General features: G+C 38.1%; 1 protein-coding gene across 4 annotated transcripts in view; it reads right to left on the bottom strand.

Annotated features, from left to right (window-relative positions):
* The window catches only part of HDAC11 (histone deacetylase 11), a 45,419-nt gene that overhangs the window by 10,238 nt on the left and 11,011 nt on the right, over window positions 1-24,170 (bottom strand). For 2 of the 4 annotated variants that reach the window (XM_021409314.1, XM_021409315.1), the window contains exons 3-6: window positions 13,942-14,090; window positions 10,799-10,899; window positions 4,114-4,230; window positions 911-953 (exon numbers count right to left, since the gene is read on the bottom strand). In XM_021409314.1, the coding sequence (XP_021264989.1) occupies window positions 911-953; window positions 4,114-4,230; window positions 10,799-10,899; window positions 13,942-14,090 (410 nt within the window). Of the gene's footprint in view, window positions 1-910; window positions 954-4,113; window positions 4,231-10,798; window positions 10,900-13,941; window positions 14,091-15,215; window positions 16,208-24,170 lie in introns of those variants that run through there. The other 2 variants (XM_021409313.1, XM_021409312.1) reach the window with 2 other exon arrangements.

Genomic DNA, 24,170 nt, shown 5'->3' with positions numbered 1-24,170 from the left:
AAGAAACCCACTACAAATATCTAGGCAAGAAATTTAACAACTCTGCTTTATACATCAATAAATCACAGGATATTAGTGTTTTTTTTTTTTTAAGATACACTTAATTTTTAGTACTGGATATTTACTTTATAGATTATATTTTAATGTATCATTTGCTACTAAAGGAGAAAAAGGTTAGCTTTACATTACACGTTATACAGCAGATCTTCCTTCCATTTGAAGTTTGTTAAAAAAAACAAATCAAACAAACAAATAGGAATGTTACACAGATAACACTACCCAAGACTTATTGCCTTCAGAAATAACAAGAAGCATGTGTAAGAAATAATGGAAAAATCTTAGAACTGATGAGCACTGAAAAAGAAACTACTAGTTCAATAGCTTACTGGTTGGCATCACTATTTTGTTATGAGCAAGGGTATAGATTTATACTCTTTATCATTTCTTTAGTCAAGTCTTTTTCAGGAAGAACTGCACAGCCAAAAATAGATCCTAACTGGTAGAGCCCAACTCTACAGCATGTCAACCAATCCCTTGATCACAGCTAACAAGATCTATGCAAACTTTTGTATAATTTAAAGGAATATTTTACTGAAATATTTACATCTACTCTGGACACTTTTTCCTCATTTTATTCTCACTACTACAATCCACACACTAGGTATAAATATCATATCTTTACCTGGTTATCTTTTCCCTTTCAACAAATATTTAGTTATAAAACTGCAACACGGGTGATAGTAAGTAAGAGAACAAATCCAGTACTCAATCCCCTTTTATTTCATTTAAAGTTTCTTTTATCCAGTCATTTTATCTTAAACAGAATATACATCATATTGAGTGAAAATTATGATTTTTAAAAAACACATTTTTTAAGTATCATTTAATACAAATTTACATTTGTACTTACCCACATTGATTGCCCAGCCTCTATCAACTGCAAGTTTTCCTGCCTGAAGGAAATGACAATAAGAACTTGACAAATGAATGAGGCAGCCACTGAGTGCTGTCTGCTCCCAACCCAAACGCAGCTCCTGGCATTCTAATGCACCCATTGCATTTTCAGATGTTTTACCAACGAAAGTCATTCTGAATCAGATCTCTCAATACAAGCCATACAAAACTATTTGCAGCAAAATTAGTAGAAAAAAAAAATTTGATTTCACATCTGTATTTTGTTCTCCTTCCGTCAAGAAGATTTAAAACTAGCTGGGCTTTGTGGAGATGAACACTGACCCCTAGCAGACAAATGATAAACTGAAGGTACAAGTATTGGTAGGAATATAAAGTGAGCAAAAAGCTTCCAGTATTCTTCCTTGTCATGTAAGAAATAGGAGGAACTTCAGCTCAAAATTCTGAAAATATGGATTAACATAGCTTCAGCTGTGGGTGGGAACAGAAAAACGCCAAGCATTAAGTGTCCTTTTTTTTTTTTTAAAAATAATGTAACATGCACAGTATAAAATACGACCAATTTTTGCCTTCTGGTACAAAAAGAAATCTGTGCCTGTTACTCTCCTATGAACTCAAATGACGTTGAGGAAATGAAAAGTATTGACAGAGAAAAGATACATGGGGCTAAAGTGATAAAATTTAATTGAAAAAAAAGTTATTCTGGCCAGGAGGACTCAAGCAGGTGTTTAACTGCAGAATTCCTTAAAGCCACATTAAAAAAAATATATATATATAAGTCATATATATATATGACTTTTTAAAAGCAGCCACTTCCAACACATAAGCCTGAATTAAAACCAAACTCAGCAACAAGAGGTACTTTTGGCTTTTCAAGAAGTTGTATGCCCTCTTACAACTCCAAGAGTGACAAACCAAAATTTCCATTGGAAACAAATCAGATAAATCCATCATGTCTCCAAAGCGTAGGTGAACAAATAAGGGTTACAGGAAAGTAATTTGAGTCCTAACATTTTGCTGCACACCTTGGCATCAGAAACACACCTAGGAATCAAAAACACAGCTTGCTTGAGAATAAGTATACAAAAACTCACTTGGTACTGCCTACAGCAGGCTTATTCCCTACTGACTGCACTCCTATATTCATGCAAACACCCAGGATAAGATATTTTACTACACACAATTCTGGTTACTGCTGATACAACGCTTCTTGAGGAGACTCTCAAGGCTCTACTGACTTTTTTTGAGATTAAAGAATTTCCAAAAGTAGTATCAAGATACCATAGAAGTGCAAACAGATGCTTAACATTTTTAACTTTGTGATTTCATCCTTTAACATTTAGCAAAAGAAAATTATTTCAACTTAAGTAATTCCCATATAAATTATGCTGTTATACAACATTAGCCAATAAACATACACAGGCATATATTTTTGGCAACTGTGATACAAATTCTTGTATAATTCATAGCATGACCACTAAGCTTTGAAATCCCAGAAAGTATACACCATTAAAGCCTCCAGTTACTTTGACAAACCCAGCAGTTAGATAGGATACAGATTTAAAAAAGTACTAAAATACTGAAAAAAAAATGCCATTTTTCCTGATCAAGGCATTGAGTTGTTCTGCCATTAAAGATGCAAATACAACAGAAAAGCTCTATTTTTCATTTTGCCTTTGTCTGATCATAACTGGCTTTCCACAATCATTTCACATAGTAAAACCAAAGAGGACTGAAACGTAACACTGCCCCGTGTATGTCTCACATAAGCCCTGTCATGTACTTGGAAAACTGTTTCATCAAGGTTTTGGGTTTTCTCACTTCAGTTTCTCAGGTCAGACCCTGTCGTTCTACATTTTGATAGATAAAAGGCATGGCACCATCTTTTATGCAGCAGTCAGAGAAGAGCTCTTAATTTTTATATCCTCAATGAATTCTTTATACATTCATGGAGGCATGCACTTAAAAATAAGAAATCTCAATTCTACTGTACAGTTAGATTGCTAAGTACCTATATTAGTCTTGACAAAAATGGGAAGCTGCCTAATAGGCTATTTCTGAAAATAATGTCATTTCTTTGTCATTCTATTATGGCTTCCCAGTCTTGCTCACCTTAAATATCTAGTGGTTGCAATAAATCATATACTTATATCTGGTATAAACATACTCTGAAAGGTTTGCCAACCTGCAGAACAATGTTCTTCAATAACTGGCTTCTAATAGATATAAAAGAAGCAATATCTGCTTCTATTCTTTTCACATGCATCCACTGTAACAGCTTCCTTCAGAAGGAGTAGCTAAAATGTAGCAAAGATTCATTTGTATCATAATATTAAGGATTTCAGATAGGATTTTTTTTTTCAATTTATGTAACCGTGAACGTTCAGTACCCATGAAGAGATTTGTAGTGTTACCACCTTATCCCAGACAAGGAATGAATAAAGGGAAGAAAGGGTTCCATTAGTTAGTGGGTTACAACTGTGAAGGCCTATTCTCCTCAACACGTCCCAGGCTACAGCAATTAACTGTTTTCTTTCTACATCTTTAACATCTCTAATGGAAGTTTCTCAGGCAATGTTAGATGTCTGGCCACTTGCACATCTCTCCTCCTCGGAGCACTCATTTAACTGATCAGAAAACAATCCTGTCAAGGTGAAGCAGGCTGTATCTCACTTCAGTTCAGCTGAGCTGCTTATGCAGCATACACCACTGAACAAATAAACTAACTTTCACTATTCAGATTAGACACAAAGTATAAAAAAATCACATCACTAAGCTCATTTTTAAGTTATGAACACTTAATACCATGAGTAACCAAACTACAGTCATTTGGTAAATATGTGCTTTAAAATATCTTCTATTCCATTAATTTTGCAACCACCCACTCCCAGAAATTGCTTGTATTTGAACACTGTTAAAAAGTATGCAGTTTTTGCATTTGCTGTAATTCCTGTCATCTCTCTCATTCCCTGCACAGGCTGCCCCTTACTACTTCTTTTGCTTCTGCAAATTACGGACAATAAAATCAGGTTCACCCTTCTTCTCTTCATTTGCTAAGTGCCAGACTTTGCTTGTGTTTAGGACTGTACGCTAACTTGCTTCCCTCAGTAGGGCTTTGGGGTTCAAGGCTTTACATTACACAGAGTACTACAACTCGCAGGTTTGTATAAATACAGTAAAAGCAAATCAAGAACACCTTACCATTATCGTTCCTCCTGTCTGGGTTCGCAGAGGTTTCAAAACTTTTCTCTGAACAAGGAAGTTGGGAAGAAAGAGAACTGGTGGAATTTCTGTGATTGTAGCCACAACAAATGACCACTGTGAGGGAAAAAAAAGTTGCAATTAACGTAGCCTGTCTTAATGATGTCCTTCAGCTCACTCATCAATTGCTATTCACTGAAAAGGAACCTATAAGGCCATAGCAAGATGTTTAATTTCTTTCAGATGAAGGTGACCACAACAGCGATTACTATTAACCTCCCAATAGCTTATTCCTATTACACTGTTAACAACTAAAAATTTAAATTAATTACCACCACCATTTTTTTTCCATACTTGAATATCAAATGGTACAAAGTCAAGAATTTTTCAGCAAGGCAGTAGTTAAGAAAAAAAAAATCTATGTGGTTGGGAAAAAGAATTATCAAATGTCTTCCAGCAGAATTTACAGCAACCTACAGTTAATACGTTGTTCAACTCTAAAATATTTCCCCTGCGTCAATTCAATAGAATATACCAAGGAGAAAGGAAAAAACAACAAAACCAAACAACTTGGCTAAGATGTTCAAATATGTAAGTGCACATAGTGCAAATCTTTGCATGGAGAATCAATTAAAATTTGTTTAGCATATTAAACACTTCTAAAACATGTTTCAAGGAAACATTTTGTTAAAAAGTCATATCATCAAGAACGTGACTTGAAGGTTAGAACAAAAATTTGCAGTATGTAAATGCTTTCAATGGAAAAAAAAACAAACAACAAACAAACAGATTACTTCAAAGAACTAGTGACATTGCTACCAGTGATAAAACTTCTAAATATATTTCACAGCCAAAGTCACAAGAAGGTTTATACCTTTCCAATCAATAGTAAGATATTCAAGTACTGAGAACTGGAAGTTTCAAGCCCTGTACAAATATTTCACATAGATCCTGTTTTCTTCAACATTAACAAATATAAACTGATTACATTCTGCAGGCTAGCTGCCAGTCAGCTAATGAGAGGATGCACAATTGGCCAATTTTGATGAAAAACAACTAAATGCCAAACTCAGGGTATTCTGGTATTCAATAAAGTTACCATGACTTCATAGTTGTCAACATTTTAACTAGTGAGTACAAGTTGTGTTTTGTTCTGGGGGAGGCAGTGGCACTATCATCATGTCCACAGGCACTGTTTTCTTAACAATTCATTTTTGTATTTGTATCTTTACTTATACTAATATATTTATCATTATTCACTAATTGTGGTATCTGCTTTCAGTTACTAAGAAAGCACTTTAGTTATTTTCTAATAACTTGATAAAATTCTTCCGCAAGATATTTTAGCTTTAAAATAAGCACAGCGTAGCAAACTGGATTAAACCTCAGTGTTCTGCGGTGGAATTGCAAGGGATTACATTTGGATAAAGTATGATTTTCTCATCTCAAATGATAAGCTTGTCATAAAATTTAAACACTTAAACAGTCAATCTTAAATCAAATAAATAATAATAATCCCAGGGGGAAGAAGCATGAGTAACAAGGACTCAAACTGACAAATATTTTCCTACAGCTTTTCAACTGACTGCAAGAAATCCATGCATGGTGCAAGTAAGCAATAAGCAAAGCTTTTCATTCAAAGTTCAGGATATTTACCAGAACAGTTCCAAGTCCAAAGACATCCACTGCCTTGGATTTAGTTCTTGGCTGTAAGGAAAGTTCTAGGATTCAAGAATACAGCTACTGACATTGACGGTTCTCAAAACAAACCACCCTGCAGAATTTAAGAAACATATTGCCTCAGATTGTGGGCACTTCTGCTTGTTTCTTCATCATGCTAATTCTGATTTCCAACATTATCCGTGATAAATTCTCAGAACAGTTATGTATATACTTGAAAAAGAACTCGCAAGAAATTGGTTTTCAATAAGTGTATAATATTTTGTGTCGTAAAAGTAAGAAATGATATTGAATAGATGAGGACATCAATTATGCTTTCGAGGCTGTCAGTTACCTGCAATAATGTAAATCTTCACACTAATGATTATTAGCTTCCTTTGACGCAGAACAAACCCTTCAAACGTTGATTTTAAAAAGCACTCCTTTTTGCTTTCTAATTGTATATATTATAGAAGAATATCAGATGCTGTTCCTTTTGGTAGATATTTGCTCTCACTTAGCCATCAATTTACTGATTCCCTAATAATGTTCTAGTAAATACGTAATTAAACAACAAATTAAAACTGGCTCTGCATTCAGGAAAGAGTAATAATCATACATAAACACTACTCAATATTACTTCACTTACTCTTTTCAACTATCAACTCAATTTAACTCATTTTCTTTATTTCTATCACTATCATAATAATTAAACAATATTTACCTGCACGTGTGTCAGATAAATAATTCTATAATTTCTGACTCAATTAAGAAAATCACTCATTTTCTTAAAAGGAGTAACCAAGTCGGGTTAGCCCTTCACTGCTATATTTTCCTTCAACATCTCCTCCTCCCAAGTTAAATACTAAGTCAGCATAACTCAGCCAAACTTAATGGAATACTCTAAGTGAAATGCAACATACCCCAAAACTAAATTTTCAAGAGCTCTTAATTGCCCTTGTTTAAACTCAGACTCTGTGTTTTATAAACAAAGTCCTACAAGAACAACCTCATTAAATGTATAATTAGCATCAGTGTTCACTCCCTAACTATAAGAACCTCCATTCTTAAGAAGGGTAAAGAAATTTCCAAGTTATTTGAATATGTGGCAGTAGCTATTCAAGTACTAAAAATTAACCTGAAAAATACTAGGAAGATAAAAGCTAAAATAGTTGTTTTATGCTGATCATCCTGGACAAATACAAACACATTGTACAACACATGTACAATCAAAACCAACCTCTGACGCATTGCCTTTATGTTATATCTACTGCATTCCAGCATTTCACAACAGCCAATATGTTATTAAAAACATTGTTTGGTAACATTTAAACTGTCTTTGAATCTTTTCTAAGTTTGTGAGGCAAACTTAGAAAAGAGATGAGTCTCAACTGAAATCTCAGCTTCGTGGTAAAATTCACAGATCCAACACCACGCACCTACTGACACTTTTATTCAGAAGCTTGCTGGGGACAATAGTATGTGTGTCATCTTTTCTAGATAAAGAAAGTATGTTTTTAACCTGAATTAATAAAACCAAAAAGACTAAGAAGCTTGCAATTTTCACAAAGGTTTCCAGGTCAATGTATGAACACACTATTATCATTAGTAATGATACGGCACTGGTAAAACCTCATGGTACCCAGGTGTTACTCCCACGAAAGGCAACCAGCCAAGCCTCACCAGTTTTGAGTATCACTCTCCCAACCAGAGTTGGAAATGCTGAAGAGAAACAAATCACTGTACACCAAGTATTACCATCTCCTTTTAAGAGGCCTAATTGTTGTTTTAGCTGCAAAGAATGCTCAGCTGCATTCACATATCAGTGAAGGTACTGAAACCTGTAAAATATTGTTCCCTCTAACCAAGTCCTCCTGTACAGTGTTTTAACCAAACACATTCAGATGCAATCATGTTTAAAATAACATTTATATTCCTTTACCTAACACATGTTTGCATGAAAAATTAGGTGTAAACAAATACATTCGATCTAATGATTTTTTTTTTAAATCAGTGTTTTACAGAAAACAAGCACTAGCCTTCACAAAACTTTCACCAATCAAGTCTGAAAACAATAACCAAGTAAAAAGCGTGATGGAGGAAGCAGAGACAATAGATGGCAGAATGAGAACCACAAGAACTAAGGAACTGGACAGCAGAATTTTAAGGATCTCTGAAGGTTCTCATCTTATCCAAACCAAAACGACACATTTTCAGCTGCAAAATCACCTACACTGACTAAACCAATGCACGCAGCCCAAGATTCATTTTGTGCTGTTTTCCTGAATACCTCAAACAGCCCAAAGTATCACAGGCTGAACTGTTTAACAAGGCTGCCTCTACAGCTTTCATTCCCAAACATGCTGCCAACACCACTACATGACAAAGACAGGCATCTCTTGTCTCACAGCAGATGGGCTCAGATGACAGGGCAAGAGTCAAAGCACACAAACACTTTAGCACTAGAAAACGCTCGCTGCAATCAAAAGGCCAGAGCCCAGCAGGCCCACGCAAAATTCTTTCTGAAGGACTGATATACTTCTTCAAAAGTAGCACACTAGTCACTGATGTTACATATCCATCTTGCACAAAACCAGACTTCCAAACAATTTCATCTGCTCAATTTGTTTTACCAAGCGTATCCACTTTTCACTAGGCATAAATACTTACATTCCTAAGAAAAAAATTCACTTTCTTAAAAATACCTACATCATCTGCAAATATATAAAAACAGATTACAATATGCAAGTTTGACTGATTGATCACCTGTTTCACATCTGTTCCAGAAAAACACATCTTGCATTTGACTGGCAACAAGCACTGTCCATGTTATTTGCATTTCAGTATTCACTCACATTCTAAAACTTCTGATAGATCAAAAAGTTTCAAGACCTACAAGTTCTGAAGATAGGTTCAACCTCATTGCCTAATCCCTTCCAGAATTTCAGAATGCTGATGTACATTAAATTCATTATTTTAGCTAACAGCGGACCATGAGGATGAGTAGAGAAGTACAACAAGCAAATTATCCAAAGGCTAGTCACTACCCGATGGACCTAAGTTCTTGAAAGAACATTTAGGGAGGAATCACCTCAATTCAAAATAACAAATTTTGTTGTAAGGATTGTTCATGTTACCTGAGCAGGCAACCAGGGACATTCTTTCTCCTAAAGGAGAACTGACTGACAGTATTCCTTGATCTACTTTGACTTAACATTTTGTTTCCCTACAACCAACTCCCAGCCCATCCCTAGGACAGCTTCTTCAGCTGCAGTTAAGATATCACACACCATCTCCTCTTGCAAATGCATGGAAATTTCCTACCAAATTCATGCTGAAATTTTAAATGAGGAGTATTCAAGTGATTCATTATTTTAAGAGATCCAGACGCTCCCGGAATGCAAACATCTTTGTAATCTTCAGAAGCGATAACAAAAATCTCTGCCATTTATTGGTAAATCTGTATTTGTCTGTATTAAAAACAATTAAAAATAGCACAGTGGACTTCACAAAAGCAGTGAACAGGAAACCCTGGACCATTTCGTGTAAACGAAAAATAACGCTGCTAGACAAGTGAACACTTCTCTGCTGCTTAGTAGGAATTTGCTGATGTGACCAACACAATATCTCCAAATTCCTACAGTTGTAGGAAATATGGTCTCAAATAAAGAAGAACAAGAGATACAATTAAGAACATCTGAAAATACAAGACAGTATTGGTTTTGAACACCAGAAAACAAGTTATCAGACAATTTTCAGTGAAGAGACCCTACAGGTACCAAAAATACTACTGTATTTCAAACTGAGTTACGCACATTACACTCTGCTTCAAAGAGGTGACTCAGTAAAAAGAGGTGGGTGATTCAATGGAATTAAAAGCTCAATACCAAGAATAGATGCAATAAGATCAAATCTAATGATGTATGAAATTACAAGTAACTTCATAGCTATGAATGAAGAAGCCTGTGTGAACATTGCAAAGGAATAAAAGTAAAAAAAACATCACACAAATCATAGATTCTTTACAGAAGAAAAACCATCAACGTTTCAGAAATAACAATATAAGGGCTTTTTTACTGTGGAAGGGCGAAGATGACTCAAAGTAACTTATTCTGAATTACAAAATGCAAGATTAATTTTAATACTCATCTCTCCTCTTCCCTCCAAGTAGAGAGCTGCCAAATAAAAGCAACTTTGTCTGCTACTACTCAATTCCTTTTGTGGACGACAATATATCTTCAAAACCAAAGATCTCTTATGTTTTAAAGTTAAATGCAAGTTTAACAAATGAATGCTTCATGTAGAATTAGCCAATGAATGCTCTTTGTGAATACATAATCCTGTATGAGGTGGTATTGCAAGCCCTCTTACACAGATAACATACAAGATTATGCCCTCTGTTGATCGTTCAACTCCCTCTGTACTCCACTGAAACAGGCACTCTCTACGTACAATGCCACTTCTTTCTTCCCCATCCCTCAGGTTGATGACAGAATTCCTACATGGATGCTCTTCTAAGATTACCTAACCTTCAAATCAATAACACAAAACTTACATTAAAAAAAGAAATATTGAATATTGTATAACAATCAATTTCAGGGTTCTTCAGTGCATTTTCAGTTTCAGAACCATACTTTGTCAGAGTAAAACAAAACTTGACACACTTAAGACCAAAACGCTGGCAGTGAGGAAAGTATTACTTGCACCTCAAACATTTTTATTTTCCTTATGTTCATTTAACTTTACTGAAACGTGCCTATATAAGATGGTAGACTCTCTCCCCCATCCCTCTCCTATACTTTGGCTTGTCTAATATTTTCATTAGTTTCTTTCAGCATTCTCAATGACTACGCTGAATTCAATATTTGTCACTACTGTAATCTGTAAAAGTTGATTCTACAATGAATCAAGTGGGATATCATAGAATCATATGATTCTAAATTATGACGAATCAAGTGGGATATCTGCTGCTCCTGGCACTAATTCTAGACACTTTGTTTGAAAAACACATTAGTAAGTACAGCACCTTTAATTTATTAAGGTAGCGCCTTGTGTGAACAACCAAAAGATCTTCATCAGTAGCCTCCCGTGCCTGCACAATCAAGTCATCTCCAATTAGTTTTTCTTCTGAAACAACAGGAAAAAAATTATAATTGTCATTGTATACCATATAGCATTCCCACAATCCACCCCATCAAAGAAACTACTTTGAGCTTAATTCCTACATCTGTAATGTAAATCACTGCAAACATTTTTGTTTACTCAGTCTTTGGAAGTTTTCACATACTCTCCATACATATAAGCTCTTAAATTAGAGCTTATCACGTTGTCGTTTTTTTTTTTCAGAGTTTTCATCGTGTATTCATGGTAACCTCATGTTTTGACTGAAAGGAAAAACAGCAACAGAGGACAGACAGGCAAAAATAAAAAAATTTACAAGGCTCCTTATAGTCCAAGACTTGATATTCTTGGGAAATCTCAGACCATCAAATATTCTTTTAATATCCTCTAAAAAAATTCTACAGTTGATAATAGTATTGAATGCTCTAAATTAGACTGGTGCACACACACACACAAATGAAGACTAAAAACAACTCAATTACTTGGATGTTTATGGACATGAACGTTTACTGTTAACCGTGGTATTTCTAGCACATTCCTACCTTCATTTAATTTCAAGATATATCAAGGAACAGCTATTAATTCTTTCCCTTAGAGAGCAAGAGAAATCTTATTTTAAATCTGTTTTTAAAAGAGTAAGTAACAAAATATCACTCCAAGACTCCTGTAGGTGAACAAACTGCGGATGTTTACATCTGGATATACTTGCCAGGAAGTTCCAGCCTGCACTGACTGAAGAAGCCAAGTAGCGCAGAAAAACAATGTTGCTTTGCATAGGATCGCTACAAGTAACAAATACCAGGCATCAGGGCTGGTCTTCCCAGACAAGTTTTAATGTTTAATTGCTGCAGGGCTGCAAATTTCCAAGACTAAACCTTCCCTTCCATTTTAAACTTGGCGGGAGGGAACAACTCAAATGTGAAAGATTTTGTTCTTAGTGTTATACAAGCACAGCACCTGCAAAAATATTTATTTTGGCAAGCTTACATTTCTCGGGACTGCAGTTGAGAAGCATTTCATTCACTCACATCAGACATAAAGCCAACGTACTAACAGTTTCATTCTTGAAAGGAAAAAGTAAGTGTATAAGGATTTTCACTGGTGATTTTTCTAGAAGATAATAGGAAACAGCACAGATCAGGTGTTCCCAGGAGTTGTTATAGAGGCAGAGAAAACCAGGAATGTCGTAAGGAACGCTGTGGCTTTTCTCTTTTACAATGAAAAGAGGGTGAAATGTTTGGGAAAGCTGGTTTTCTGTGAAAGATGAGAGCAAAGAGTAGACATTTCACACAGAAAAGAGCTAGGAACAAAAGACTACGCAGGGAAAGAGCAGAAAGGCAAAGGTTTTGATTAAGAAAATGGTCATGGAATCCAAGACTTCGATAGTGAAGATCATTAGAGGTCAGATCTAAAACTCAGCTAATAAATAGTGTTGGAAGTTATTTAACCTCAGTTAAATGAATACAAGGAAGCCTGAAGTAGGAAGAGCAGCATTTTACTGTGAAAGATCATCAGCTGAAGGAGTCATTAGAACCACATGAACTGTACAGGCCTGGCTCTTGGACAACCTTTGTTTTGGCAAGGTTTTTTTCTTTTCCCCCCCTCCAACTTGATGAGAAAACTCAAGTTTCAGATAAAGGCTTAAAGGCTCTGATCCTAATCTTAGTCTTAACATTTGTATTTCCTTGAGGTATTTATCTATATTTTCAAATTTATTTAAGAAGCAATAATGAGCACCAACACAAGAAGTTCTGCTTCCCACCAGAGGGGTTTCAAAGCTCCCCCCAAGACATTATCAGAATGGTATCATGAGGCTGAAAAAGATTTAGACAGGTTGCACTGATATTTCACACTGATGAATGTCATTTGCCAGCAGACTGCCTGCAGTCTCATGAGTAACTGCATTACAGCCTGCAGCAAGGCAGTTATCAGCAGTGGTGGTTTCCCAAGCCAAATGGACTGCCTCCTTCCTTGTTACACCATGTGTAAAAGCAGTGGAAGCCCATTGGCTAGACAAAGCTGAACACTCCCAAACTGCAAAGCAGGTCTTGCAAGCTTGCAGCTAACACAGAAAGGATTTTCCATTTGTTGTCACAAAAGTGAAGTCTGCATTTCATTTTAGATTCAGGCTTAGTGCTCAAAAATAAAGAAGAAACTGGAACTGCAAACAGCATCTATCTTCAAGGGGAAACTTAATGGAAATATTCTCATATACTTGCCTAGCACTGCAAGAAAATGCAAGAACCATCACAAGTCTGCTGAATATCAAAACATGGCACTGAGCTATGCACATAGGGCACCTGACTCAGGCTGTGCTTCAAGTCAAGACTCTGGTGCTCGCTTTAGAGGTGGAAATAGTTCTCATATATCCCACGTGCATCTTTCTTGTAAAGGTCAAACAATGAAATTCTGCACAGTCCATGCTTCCCTTCAAATCCCAAAGCCCAGAAATATTTTAAGATTGTCTAATACATTGCTATGCTCATGTTTCCCCTTAATCCTTTTTACTCAGCCTTGTAAAGTTCTAGGCCAAAATGAAATTAACCAAGCTGTTTGCTCTAACTAGTATTATTCATGCTGCTGGGAAGAGCAAGTTGTTTAATGAGCTTGAATTTTCAATCACATTTCACGAGTTTCACTCTGTACAGACACCATGACTGAGACAAAACCGGGCTTTGTTCAGTGGAGCATGCAAGAACTTACATTTTCAAAGGACTGTGAAATAAACCTTTGTATGAAAAAGCCCTGGTGTAGGATGCTTGCTCTAACAATTTCATCAACATCTTCAACAATGTACAATACGACATTCAACCCACCTCATAAATTCTGCCATCAATTTAACTTCTTCAGATTTAAATCTGCAGATACTTAAACATATTAAAGCACTTCAATGATCAAAGTGCCTAGCTTAAGTCTATACAAGGAGCAGTAATGATGTACAGGCACTATTACATTGGCAATTATTAGCACAAGTCTATTCTGCATGAATAACATCTTTTTTTAAATTGGTACAAATGTTGGTCTAAGTGGTACCTTCTCTTATTTTACCTTTCAAGAAGTTGATTACTTTCCCCCATTTCCCCGCATCAAATGGATGTAGTTTCTCCAGTCCCATGAACGTGATGTTGTAGTCTGGAGAATACACGATAGGCCAGCAGGTTGGTGGAACGCCTTCATATAACTCAGTTCTGTGAGGCCTTGAAAAGCAAAAGCCAAACTAATCACCATTTTTAGCCAACTGCATATGGAACTGAATATTTTTCACTGAATTCCCAAGCTACAAGTTCTTAGCAATCACAGCTTTACATCGGGAATAGCTCCTGAGGGTGCCGTTTCCCACAGTTAGACAGGAGCACCTGTTCGTAGCTTTGCAGTTCTTCATACATAACCCCCTTCTCAGCAGCACAGTTGAAATTCTTAAAGTAACCAGTGAGGAGGAAAACTCAAGAAGGAAAAAAAAAAAAAAGAAAAAAGAACTAAAGAACGTAACATTAGTGAATTATACATACAAAGTTACTGGAGACCTGAATTAATGGAAATATTTGCTTCTCTCCCCTAGTCTTTCCAAATTCATCAAGCAGTACCTCTACCTTAGCAAGTTCACCCAGATTCCACATTTATAAATAGACACATTTCCAGGCTCGTGTGCAAACACAGTGAGCTTTTGGATGGGACACAGATGCAGTCAGGCCAAGCCCAGAGGTGACTGCATCCATGCATGACCTCCGTCCCATGCCCCAAGCCTGGTGCTCCCATCCCAACCCCTTTCTGCTGCACAGCCTTCACCTGCTGGCTACGAGAGGCACCGTAACTCACAAAGTGAGACACAAGGTTCTTTGTCAGGCAAACAATACAAACAAAACCCACTGATTTCCAGCCTCAATATGCTCAAAACCATCCTTCTAGCACTCAGAAAGAACAGCTGCACGAACATGAAAGCACAATGGTGGTCTTTCACCAGAGCCCGCAGCCCCGATTCGCACACGACGCCCACAGCCGGGCTCTGCAGTGCCAGGGCTCCCCGCACCCTGCAGCGCGAGGGCAGCTCCCTGGAAGGCGCTGTGCCTCCCCTGCAGCCAGGGACGCCCGCCTGAGAGAGAAACGGCCCGGACTGCAGGAGCCGGGAGGGCGGGACGCTGCCACCGCCCTAGTGAGCCGCCAGGTGCGCGCCTCGCGGCTCCGCCCCGCCCGCCGTCGGGCCCCGAAGTCGAGCAGGCCTCCGCGGGCTCGCGCGCAGCCCTCCTCCCAGAGCCGCCCGCCGCCGGCACGGCTCCCGACACAGCGCCGGGCTCGGCCCACCCGAAGCCCCCGCCCGTACTCACATCCCCCCGCCGGGCCGGGGCGCGCCGCGAGGCCGCGCAGGGGAACCGTCGCCCCGCGGCCCGGCACCGCCAGCGCCAGGGCCCGCCCGCCGCGGGCGGAGACAGCGAGGGGCCGAGCCCGGGCGGGCGGGGCGGAGGGCCGACTTGCGTCGTCGGAGGAGTGAGACGCGGGCTCCCATCTTGGGCCTTACCACTGCCTGCCGCGGTTCTGCACCGAGGCGTCAGCAATCGCGCATCAACAGTGCCCGTGGGCCGGAAAATACGATCTTGGTGATGAAGTAAAATGAACGAGATATGAGGAAGCGTGGAGAGACAGCAGAGCAGGAGCTGAGCGGGGATAGCACAGGTGAAGTAGTGATGGTGTCTCAGTGAGCAGAAACACCAACGCTGTCAGGCCAGGACTCCCCAGGAGGGAGCAGCTGCTATCCACAGCCACCAGGAGCAGCAAAATGAGCTCCAAGTCAAAAGGCACTAATCCTGCTTGAACGTACACAAACAGCATTTCTTAAGCAATTGTACAGCTAAGTCAATAACACCATCATGAATAACGGCCCATCCATAACAGCAATATCTGTCAAGCAGTGCACAAAGCACAGAAGCACTCTTTCCTCGGGAGGCACACTGCCCCTTTATGAAAGCTGCGGACAAATATCTTGCCTTTCTAAATCTGCTGTCTTTGGCTGGCCTTCATTTTGATGGATGCCTGGATGTCACCTCAACATTTATAGAGCAGCAGGAGACCATTATCCCAACAAAACATTCCATTCCTTTGACATTATCTTTTAATTAACATTTCTTTGTTCCAGCCCTCTGTGCGTGTGCCTCAGTGTTAGTTCGACATATCTGCCTTTTACTCTTTGTTCCTAACCACCTAGTGCTTGATGCTTAATTAGAGTTTTACTGTTGTTTGGTTCATTAGTTACAAATATGTTATTTCATTTTCATTTAAATTAACTTCTAAAATTAAAAGCACATTTGCAGACAGGCTTCCTCATTTGTTGGTATGGTAAATTGCTCTTCAGGTGCATTCTGCCATTTAGCATTCATATCTAAACTGTGACACCCACACTTCTCAAAATGTAATGTTGACTCAACCATTCATTTTTTTCACCCAAACAACATCAAATGAAAGAACCTTCTCTGTGCTGGCTAGCGGTGGCATTTGTTGCTCTCCTTTTCCTCCTGTGCCACAGCAAGTCAGACACTCCTCACCTCCAACACGCCCCTCAAAGAGCTCCCTTTCCTTTCTGCAGCAGTGGCAGAGATGTGCTTGCTCTCTTGGAGGCACCCTAAGGAAGTACTCTGCATGTTCAGAATAACTCTTTGCTCTACCTGCTGGATGATTATTTTTGCCATCTACTTGTAACACATACCTGTTTTTGTGCAGGATGCACAATTTAAAATATTCTGAATTAGGAAATATTGCTTATAGTTTCTCTACATTACTGCATGCATTTGAGCATTCAGCAATTGCTAGTGTCAATACTGCAGCAGTATTGCAGCAGAACTGCAGCTGAGGACAACCCTCGTTCCAGAGAATGAACCACCCAGCTGTGGAAACAGTTACACTTCATTACTGAAGTGAGTACTGCTACTGTCACTTAACTAACTGCAGTTTTTAAAACAACCATACAAGGCATAATACTATTGTTCAGTCTCATCAAAAACTTCCTCATGCATTAGCCCCAAAGAATGCACAGAAATGACTTCTCTGGATTTTGGACATTAACGGACATGCAGCATTCTGGCAGCAGAATTTTCAAGACAAGTGGATTAGGAAACATTATGGCATTGTAAAAAATGAACAAACAATCAGAGTGTAGCAAATAATTACATCTTTGATTCACTCTCAGAAAGTTTCTCAAAGAAGATCTGGAGTTCAAATTATTATTTTTTTTTTTTTTGATGTTGCAATGTTCAAAACAAAGGGAAATTTTAGAAGTGAGTCAATCTTAAAATTATTTGGAATATGTATAGGTGAAATGATTTGATCTAAAGAAAAAAACATAATAAAACAAGAATCTTTTAGATTAGTATACATTCACAAAAATGCACTGAATAGCTGACTCCATACTTTGGTGAAAGATATTTCCTTTAGAAGTTCTGTTGAGTTGTAACCTTCAGTTTTCATGTTAGAAAAGCAAGGCAACAAGCAGAAGTCAGCAGAAACTATGAGGATATGACTGAAATCTCTCAGAATAAAAGCACATAACTAAGAAATAGCTACAGACAGCATGGACACACAGGCTTCTCTAATTCTATTTTTCATTCCTTCAAAATTAGGCCCCAAATGCATTATAAAAGTGAGAAAATTGATTAATTACAGCCCAGCTCATACAGTGTACTGATATTATTTTCAGACTGATAGCTCTATTTTTGCAAAACAAAGGAAAAGTTTTACCCTTATTCAGTTCTACTTCTGTAGAGACAAAGTGCAACTTGAATGGTTTTGACAATATTATGGATAACAGTGGTGTCCTGTGGTAAGGGAGTTTATTAATTGCTGCATACTCGAAAGCACAGATACATCATTGTTATAATAAAAACCAGCAACCTATTAACTCTCAAGGTTGGCCTGTTTAATTTGCTTTGTCATCCAGGAGATCATTCATTTCATGTTGAAAATCATAAAAAAAAAAAACCCACAACCTTTGGGAGGGGAGACTTCTTTTCAAAGGGAAATATTTTTTTATAATGTGGCTTCAGATTGATTTTTTTTCAGATAACAACCCTGGCCTTCCCAGAAACTCTTTTCAGGCTGTTGATGTGATTGGCTTCTTTGAAGTTCAGGGATCCACTTGTGCAGATCCATTTGAAGAAGCGTACCAGAGTCCAACTCAATAGCAAAGCCTTACTTGGGCAAATAGAAAGACGTGTCTGAGTAGCATCCCACGGGAAAGAGACAGGCTGGTCAGGCCGCCAGTGACTGTATCAGTTTATTACATCTGTTCATGTAATTTGTTGCACATTCAGGAGAATAAGGGAATATGGCAAACTACCTCCTTTCTGAAGGGACAGCAAAAACCCTTCATTAGTTTCTCAGCCTCACACAGAATAGAAATTGACTTTACTTACAATGTTTCATTTTGGTGAAATGACTAATATTGGATGAATGGTGAAACATAAGGATTTTCTCCAGATTAAAAAAAAATGAAGTTAGAGATAACAGTGAGTGACAGGAAAACCCTGATAGTATGAAATTGGGTCTATAGATTCAGTCACCCATAATTTGCATGTGATTAATCCTTTGGGTCACTTGCAAATTAAGAGTCACTGCACCTTACAGTACTATTTCGACCTCCCACAAACTGTCCTGTTACTGACTGTAATGTAGAGTTGGAATAATACAAGAGTTGGAATAATCCCAGTAGGTTTGATTAGGGCTGGACTCAGGTAGGTATCCCTCTGCTCTACACGGAGGCAACTTAGCCGCCTCCAACATCTCACCCCCATTTCTAATCATGGCAACATGTGCTCTGTTAAAAAAAAAACAAACAGCATGCAAATCTTCACTGATTGTGCTTCAGCTTCAATGCTTAAAGAAAGCATCCTTTCTTTAAGGGGCAAGACACCTTCCGGACAGAAGAGACATTACAAATTATTTACTGTCAAACTATTTTGAGTTTAGGCTTTTGAAATAGGTAGCATTAAAAAAAAAAACATGTGCTACAAATAGGATGAAATGGTTGGAAATGAACAAAAAGAAATGGGAGATTTATTCACACTGGGACTTTTTTTTTTAATAGAAATTCATTAATTAAAATTTCTGTAGAAACTCATCTAATGTTTTCCAATTGGAAACCAGTATTTTGAGAACCTGTGCTTCTTTAATCTCTTTGATCCTGAGGGCTTTGATCTGCCATGTGATGACATGACTGAGATCAGACATTTACTTCCACAGTGTGCAGAAAGTGTGGAATTATTGATTCCTATAATCCGGCAGAGCAGAAAAAGGCCTGTGCTTTTTATACCTCAGAAACTGATGCAGTTCTCTTTCCTCACTGTGGTTCTGAACAGCTGGAAATGCAAGGCCTGGGAGCTCCTCAAAGGCACAATTATTCTTCTCACATCCTTATCTTTGCTGTTACTAGCATAAGTCCTTCTCCCTTGCTGAATTACACCTAACTGAAATCCTCTGGTTTTAAAACAATAGAGTATGATACCACTAGCTATCACTGTGTGCCTTCAGAATCATACCTTCAAGGTGAGAGACACAGGCTATCACAATAGAATTCAGATGATACAAATCCCAGCAAAGATTTATTCCAAGAAGTCCTTAAATTGCATTTTCAAATTCACTGGAGTGACTCAGCTTAGAGCCTTAAACCAACCACTGAAAAAAGCCTGAGGCTTGAGTTACTCTCATGCAGCGTAAACGTCTACAGGTCAGTATCAAAATGGAGAAAACTGTACTGAGTACAATGAGATGCTTTCTAAAACAACAAAAGTTTTCAAAGAAGAAACTGTAGGCCCCTTGAAAGGTGCAGCAAGCTACTTAGCAGCATGAGCAGGAGCACAGAGGAGAAACATGATGAAGTTAATAACACACTGTCTATTGCCTCTGAATAATAATTAACACATTCAACTACGAGCATTTAGTTCATCTTTTTTTCTGTACCAATTTTTAAATGCTTTGGTAATATAAGTGATACTTAGTCAATGTATAACGGATAACAAAACAAATTTGTCTTGTATTTTCCAATTTTCCAATTACACTGAACAGAAATACTTTCAGGCATCGGGTACTCAGCTGGTGGTAGAAGCATAGCATACACTGACAAAGTGCTTAGAAGCATAGCATTTCATATTCTACCAAGAAAAGATTACATTTCAGATTTCAGGACTACTTTGTGTTTTTGATGGCCTCATGTACGCTCCTCACTAATCAAGTAACAATTGCTACAACTTCTCAATACCACTATTGTAATAATTGCCTAGTAACAATGCATTGATACTTAGTCAAATATTTTAAAAAAACAAGAAAGAAAATGCAATTTAAGGAATATTTCTAAAGATACCAGTAAGAAGAAGAGAAAAATTGCCAGGAGAATAAAGTCTAGGAAGAAACTCTAATATCCAGTCCAAAAGTCACTTGAGAAAGTAATCAGAATATTAAAACAGTCCTTTATTTACAAGTTAAAGCCAAGCAAGTAAAACATAACCAGAAGCATGAATGTTCTGATACCCATAGCACAATTAACGTTTGGAATGATTAAGAGAATTCTGTTGTCTTAAGAGAAGCCAGCAGTTCAACGAAGCACGCGAGGCGTACCTTGTCAGAACAATCATCTCAACATAAAACGTACTAGAAACATTTCTGTTGGTCCTAGGAAGCAGCAAACCTGGTTCTGACAAGTTCTTCACAACAGAAGGCAAAACATCATTAGGAATATCAATAATCACGCATAGGAAAATGTTAACTCACCTGACTGGTGATGAGAGTCTCTAGCTATAGAACACCCCTTCTCAGGGGCAAGTCTTTGTCCAGGAGCCGTCCTCCCTCCAGAGGCAAGCCCTTAAATGAGCCCAGGGAGGGATGGACCCAGGGACCCCCATTTCCAGTCACATGGAAAGCACAGTGAATTGCTTGCACCTGTGCTTCCTGGGCCAGCCCCCCCATGCTTTAAAGGTTTGATTAGCTCTGAACTATTCAGAAATTCTATTTCAGAGTCAAAGGCTTTCAGATAAAATCTCCCACAGGCACTATGAAAAGTTTACACATTTGGATAGGAGTGTCTTGCCATAAGTAGACTGAACATTTTGTTTATTCTCAAATATCACTGCATGACTTATAAATTATCAGATAATTAGACTAAAACTATATTAGGCATCATAAATTAATATCAATATTTTGAAGGACTGGTTTTAACAAATAGGTAGCTAATATAGTCCAGCACATAAAGGCTGGTAGGAGAAAACAGATGTTTCAGTTGCTGAGTGGTTATGATGCAATGACTGTAAGAACACAGGAATGGTAAAACCTATTTGAATAAGGCAAAACAGCTTCTGAGCTAATTGCCCCACATCATGCCAACCAGCCAAGCAGCAGTTATTGAAAGAAAACTAAACTGCTACATGAAGTGTTTCAAAAGCAAAGTGGTATATACAGGGGAATGGTAGGGATATTCAGTTCAATTCTAAAAGGGTGAAGAACGTTCCTGTCACATTGATAACAATCCTCACAAGACTTCCCACCAGTATTCTTAAAGTCCCTTTTTCAGTCTCCAAGTAACATTTTTATAAAGTGAACTTCACTGGTATTGATCCAGAACTGGATATACTGCTCAGAGAAATTATAGGGAGCATGGAAGGCTCTGCAACAGCAGAACTCCTAAAGAAAGCCAGAAATCTATGAAGCGAAGTCAAGCCCTATCAGCAAGGAGATAAAGAGCCAAAGGAGCACCTGCATTAGCTCTACATAAGTAGGGCATGATTCTGGGGTGCTCTGGTGGGTGGCTAGAGCAGCTGTCAGCCAGAATTTACACGAAATCCAGCTGGGGCAAATTCTACTGCTTCACACTCCCTGAGCTGGGACAAGACCTGCATTTATTTTCATCAATAAAAGCAAACAAACAGAAATCCCAGCATTTCTTATTTATATTGCAATTACAAAAATCATATATGCAAAGAAACATTTTATATATACATATTATTCACATATATTAAGAGATGATAGACGTAACAGGGGAACATATATAGACTTAGCACATCCTGCTCCAGTCCTAGTTTAAGAAACACTTGCTTTTTGGAAAGCATCAGTCAGGGATGCTTCATAACGTTCACGCAGAGAAATTCAGAAAAAGACAATCCCCTTCTGTTTTCCACACCATCTGACTAATTATCATAATTAAAGTGAAACAAACCCATGTTTTTTTTTAACTATCTCTGCAAAATTTTTCTTACTATGTACAGAGCAGCTCACTTCTTACTTTTATTCCACAGGAAGTTATTTTGACAAAGACGTGCTGATCACATAACATGGTAGTAATAAACCTCCCTCATTTCTAACACTAATAGGCTGCTCATCTGTTGAAGCATGTCAGTGACCAGCAATTAGCAGCCTTCTCATTTAGCTCCTGTGATTACAACCATTCTTATATTAGCATGGCATTAATTGCAGCTTATACCATCTTGATTTGTGGCACGTGGTGATTAAATGTAGCAGCAGGGGGTGGTGGCAGCGGCTTTTCTTACTTGCTTCACCACCAGAAAAGCTGGGAAAAAAACAAAGCAAGACAATGGCTAAGGCAGTTCAGCTCTCTGATCTGTTATGTGCTGCGGATTTCCATTTCTTCTTCCCATGCTCTAATCAGCAAAACTCACAAGAGTATTTGTTGCTCTCTCAAGTTTAACAATTAATTATTAATTTGTTCTTAGAAAAGAAAGGAGTAACTAAAAAGTAAGTTTTGTATGGTCATCTGTGTCTCTTCTATTGCTTCAGTTAAAGTTCTTGAGCTCTGTGAAAATCCATACATCCCTGGTCTATAAGGGAGAGAGAAAAAATCCCATATTCGAACCTGGCAGAGCAGCTAGATATTTGCAATTTCACATCTACGCAAAAAAAAAAAACAAAAAAAACAACAACAACAAAAAAAAACCTGTTACAAGTATGGGGAATTAAGATATGCAGTGAAGTTTGTTGTTTTTCAGGCTTTCCCCTTGTGAGAGCAGAATTTAACCTTGCCTCTGAAACTGAATTCTTCATTGGTTAAACCAAAGCTTCTCAGAGATGCTCACTAATAATATGCTGTTCTGGCAGGTGCCTGAGGCTGGTGCTCACTTACAGAACTGTTTATGCATCAAATTAATGAGAGCAAAACCTAAACCTACTAATGTTAGAAATCCTTAGTAAATCCCTAAAGCCAGGCATATCAACTAAGTCATACTTGTGAGTTGTTCGTACATGACCAATACTGCTACTCCCATAATCGTGACAACTACTCTGGCTTGCAGGAATGCTGGGGAGATCAGTTCACTAGCAGGGGCTCTTGGGTGGGTGGATGTGCTGGAAAAGGAAATTATTTGTTTTTCTCCAGGTTACATTTTAGTTGTGCAGTAGAGACTAGGCTTCGGAGTACAAACTTCAATTATAGGGAGAAAACAAAACAGAAAACTGTTGTCTATTCTGTGCTCTTGACTAAGGAAGTTTGTCAGAAGGGTTTATGCCAATACACCAGCACTACTTGAATAGGTAATTAAAGATTTAAAAAATCTATACAGATGAAAAAGGACACATATTAGTTTCTTCAGTTAGTCTCATTCTGGTAATTTATACATTTTCTGCGTGTAGTTGTTGTTTTTATTTCTAGCATATTTTTATTTGAACTTGGCTGTATGTTTTGTAACAGCCTGTCTCTTCTGGCAAGCTATTATTGGTTTATTTGAATGTATGCATAACAAAATAGAGGGGAGAAAGCAAAACTCATTGCTGGCTTTTTTTCCCCTGAACGCATTAACCTCCTCACACAGTATTCCCTGCTCACTGCAGAATTAATCCAGATTAGAAACTATCTTCCATGTAAATATAGCTGAACAGTTGCAGTATGTCTGATTCATTTAAACCATCAAGACAAGTAAGCCCGTGAGGAGGTACCTTCTTTGCATTTCCAAATGTGTTTAACCTGATGGCCAGAGGCATAGCACGTCATTGCTCATGGTTTCTTCTCCAGTGTAACTGCTCCGATCATCAGGCACGATGCCAGTGTCCTGAGATGACCATGAAACCTCACAGCACATTTTGGACTGGATGTCCTGGCAGACGTTTCAGCTTACAGATAATTAGAAAGCTCCCTAGAGAATACCTAACTTCGGAAAGAGAAGACTGTGAGTTGTTCTCAGTACGAAATAAACTGTACATAATATTTACATTGATCCCAGCAGTGCAATATGCTTTGGGTTTCACAACGCTTCATCTTCCCCTCTTCCTGGAGGGCATGAGGAGCTGACTGACCAGCT

The sequence above is a fragment of the Numida meleagris genome, chromosome 11 (assembly GCF_002078875.1).
Source record: "Numida meleagris isolate 19003 breed g44 Domestic line chromosome 11, NumMel1.0, whole genome shotgun sequence".
NCBI lineage: Eukaryota > Metazoa > Chordata > Aves > Galliformes > Numididae > Numida > Numida meleagris.
This window is presented reverse-complemented; position numbering and strand designations above follow the sequence as displayed.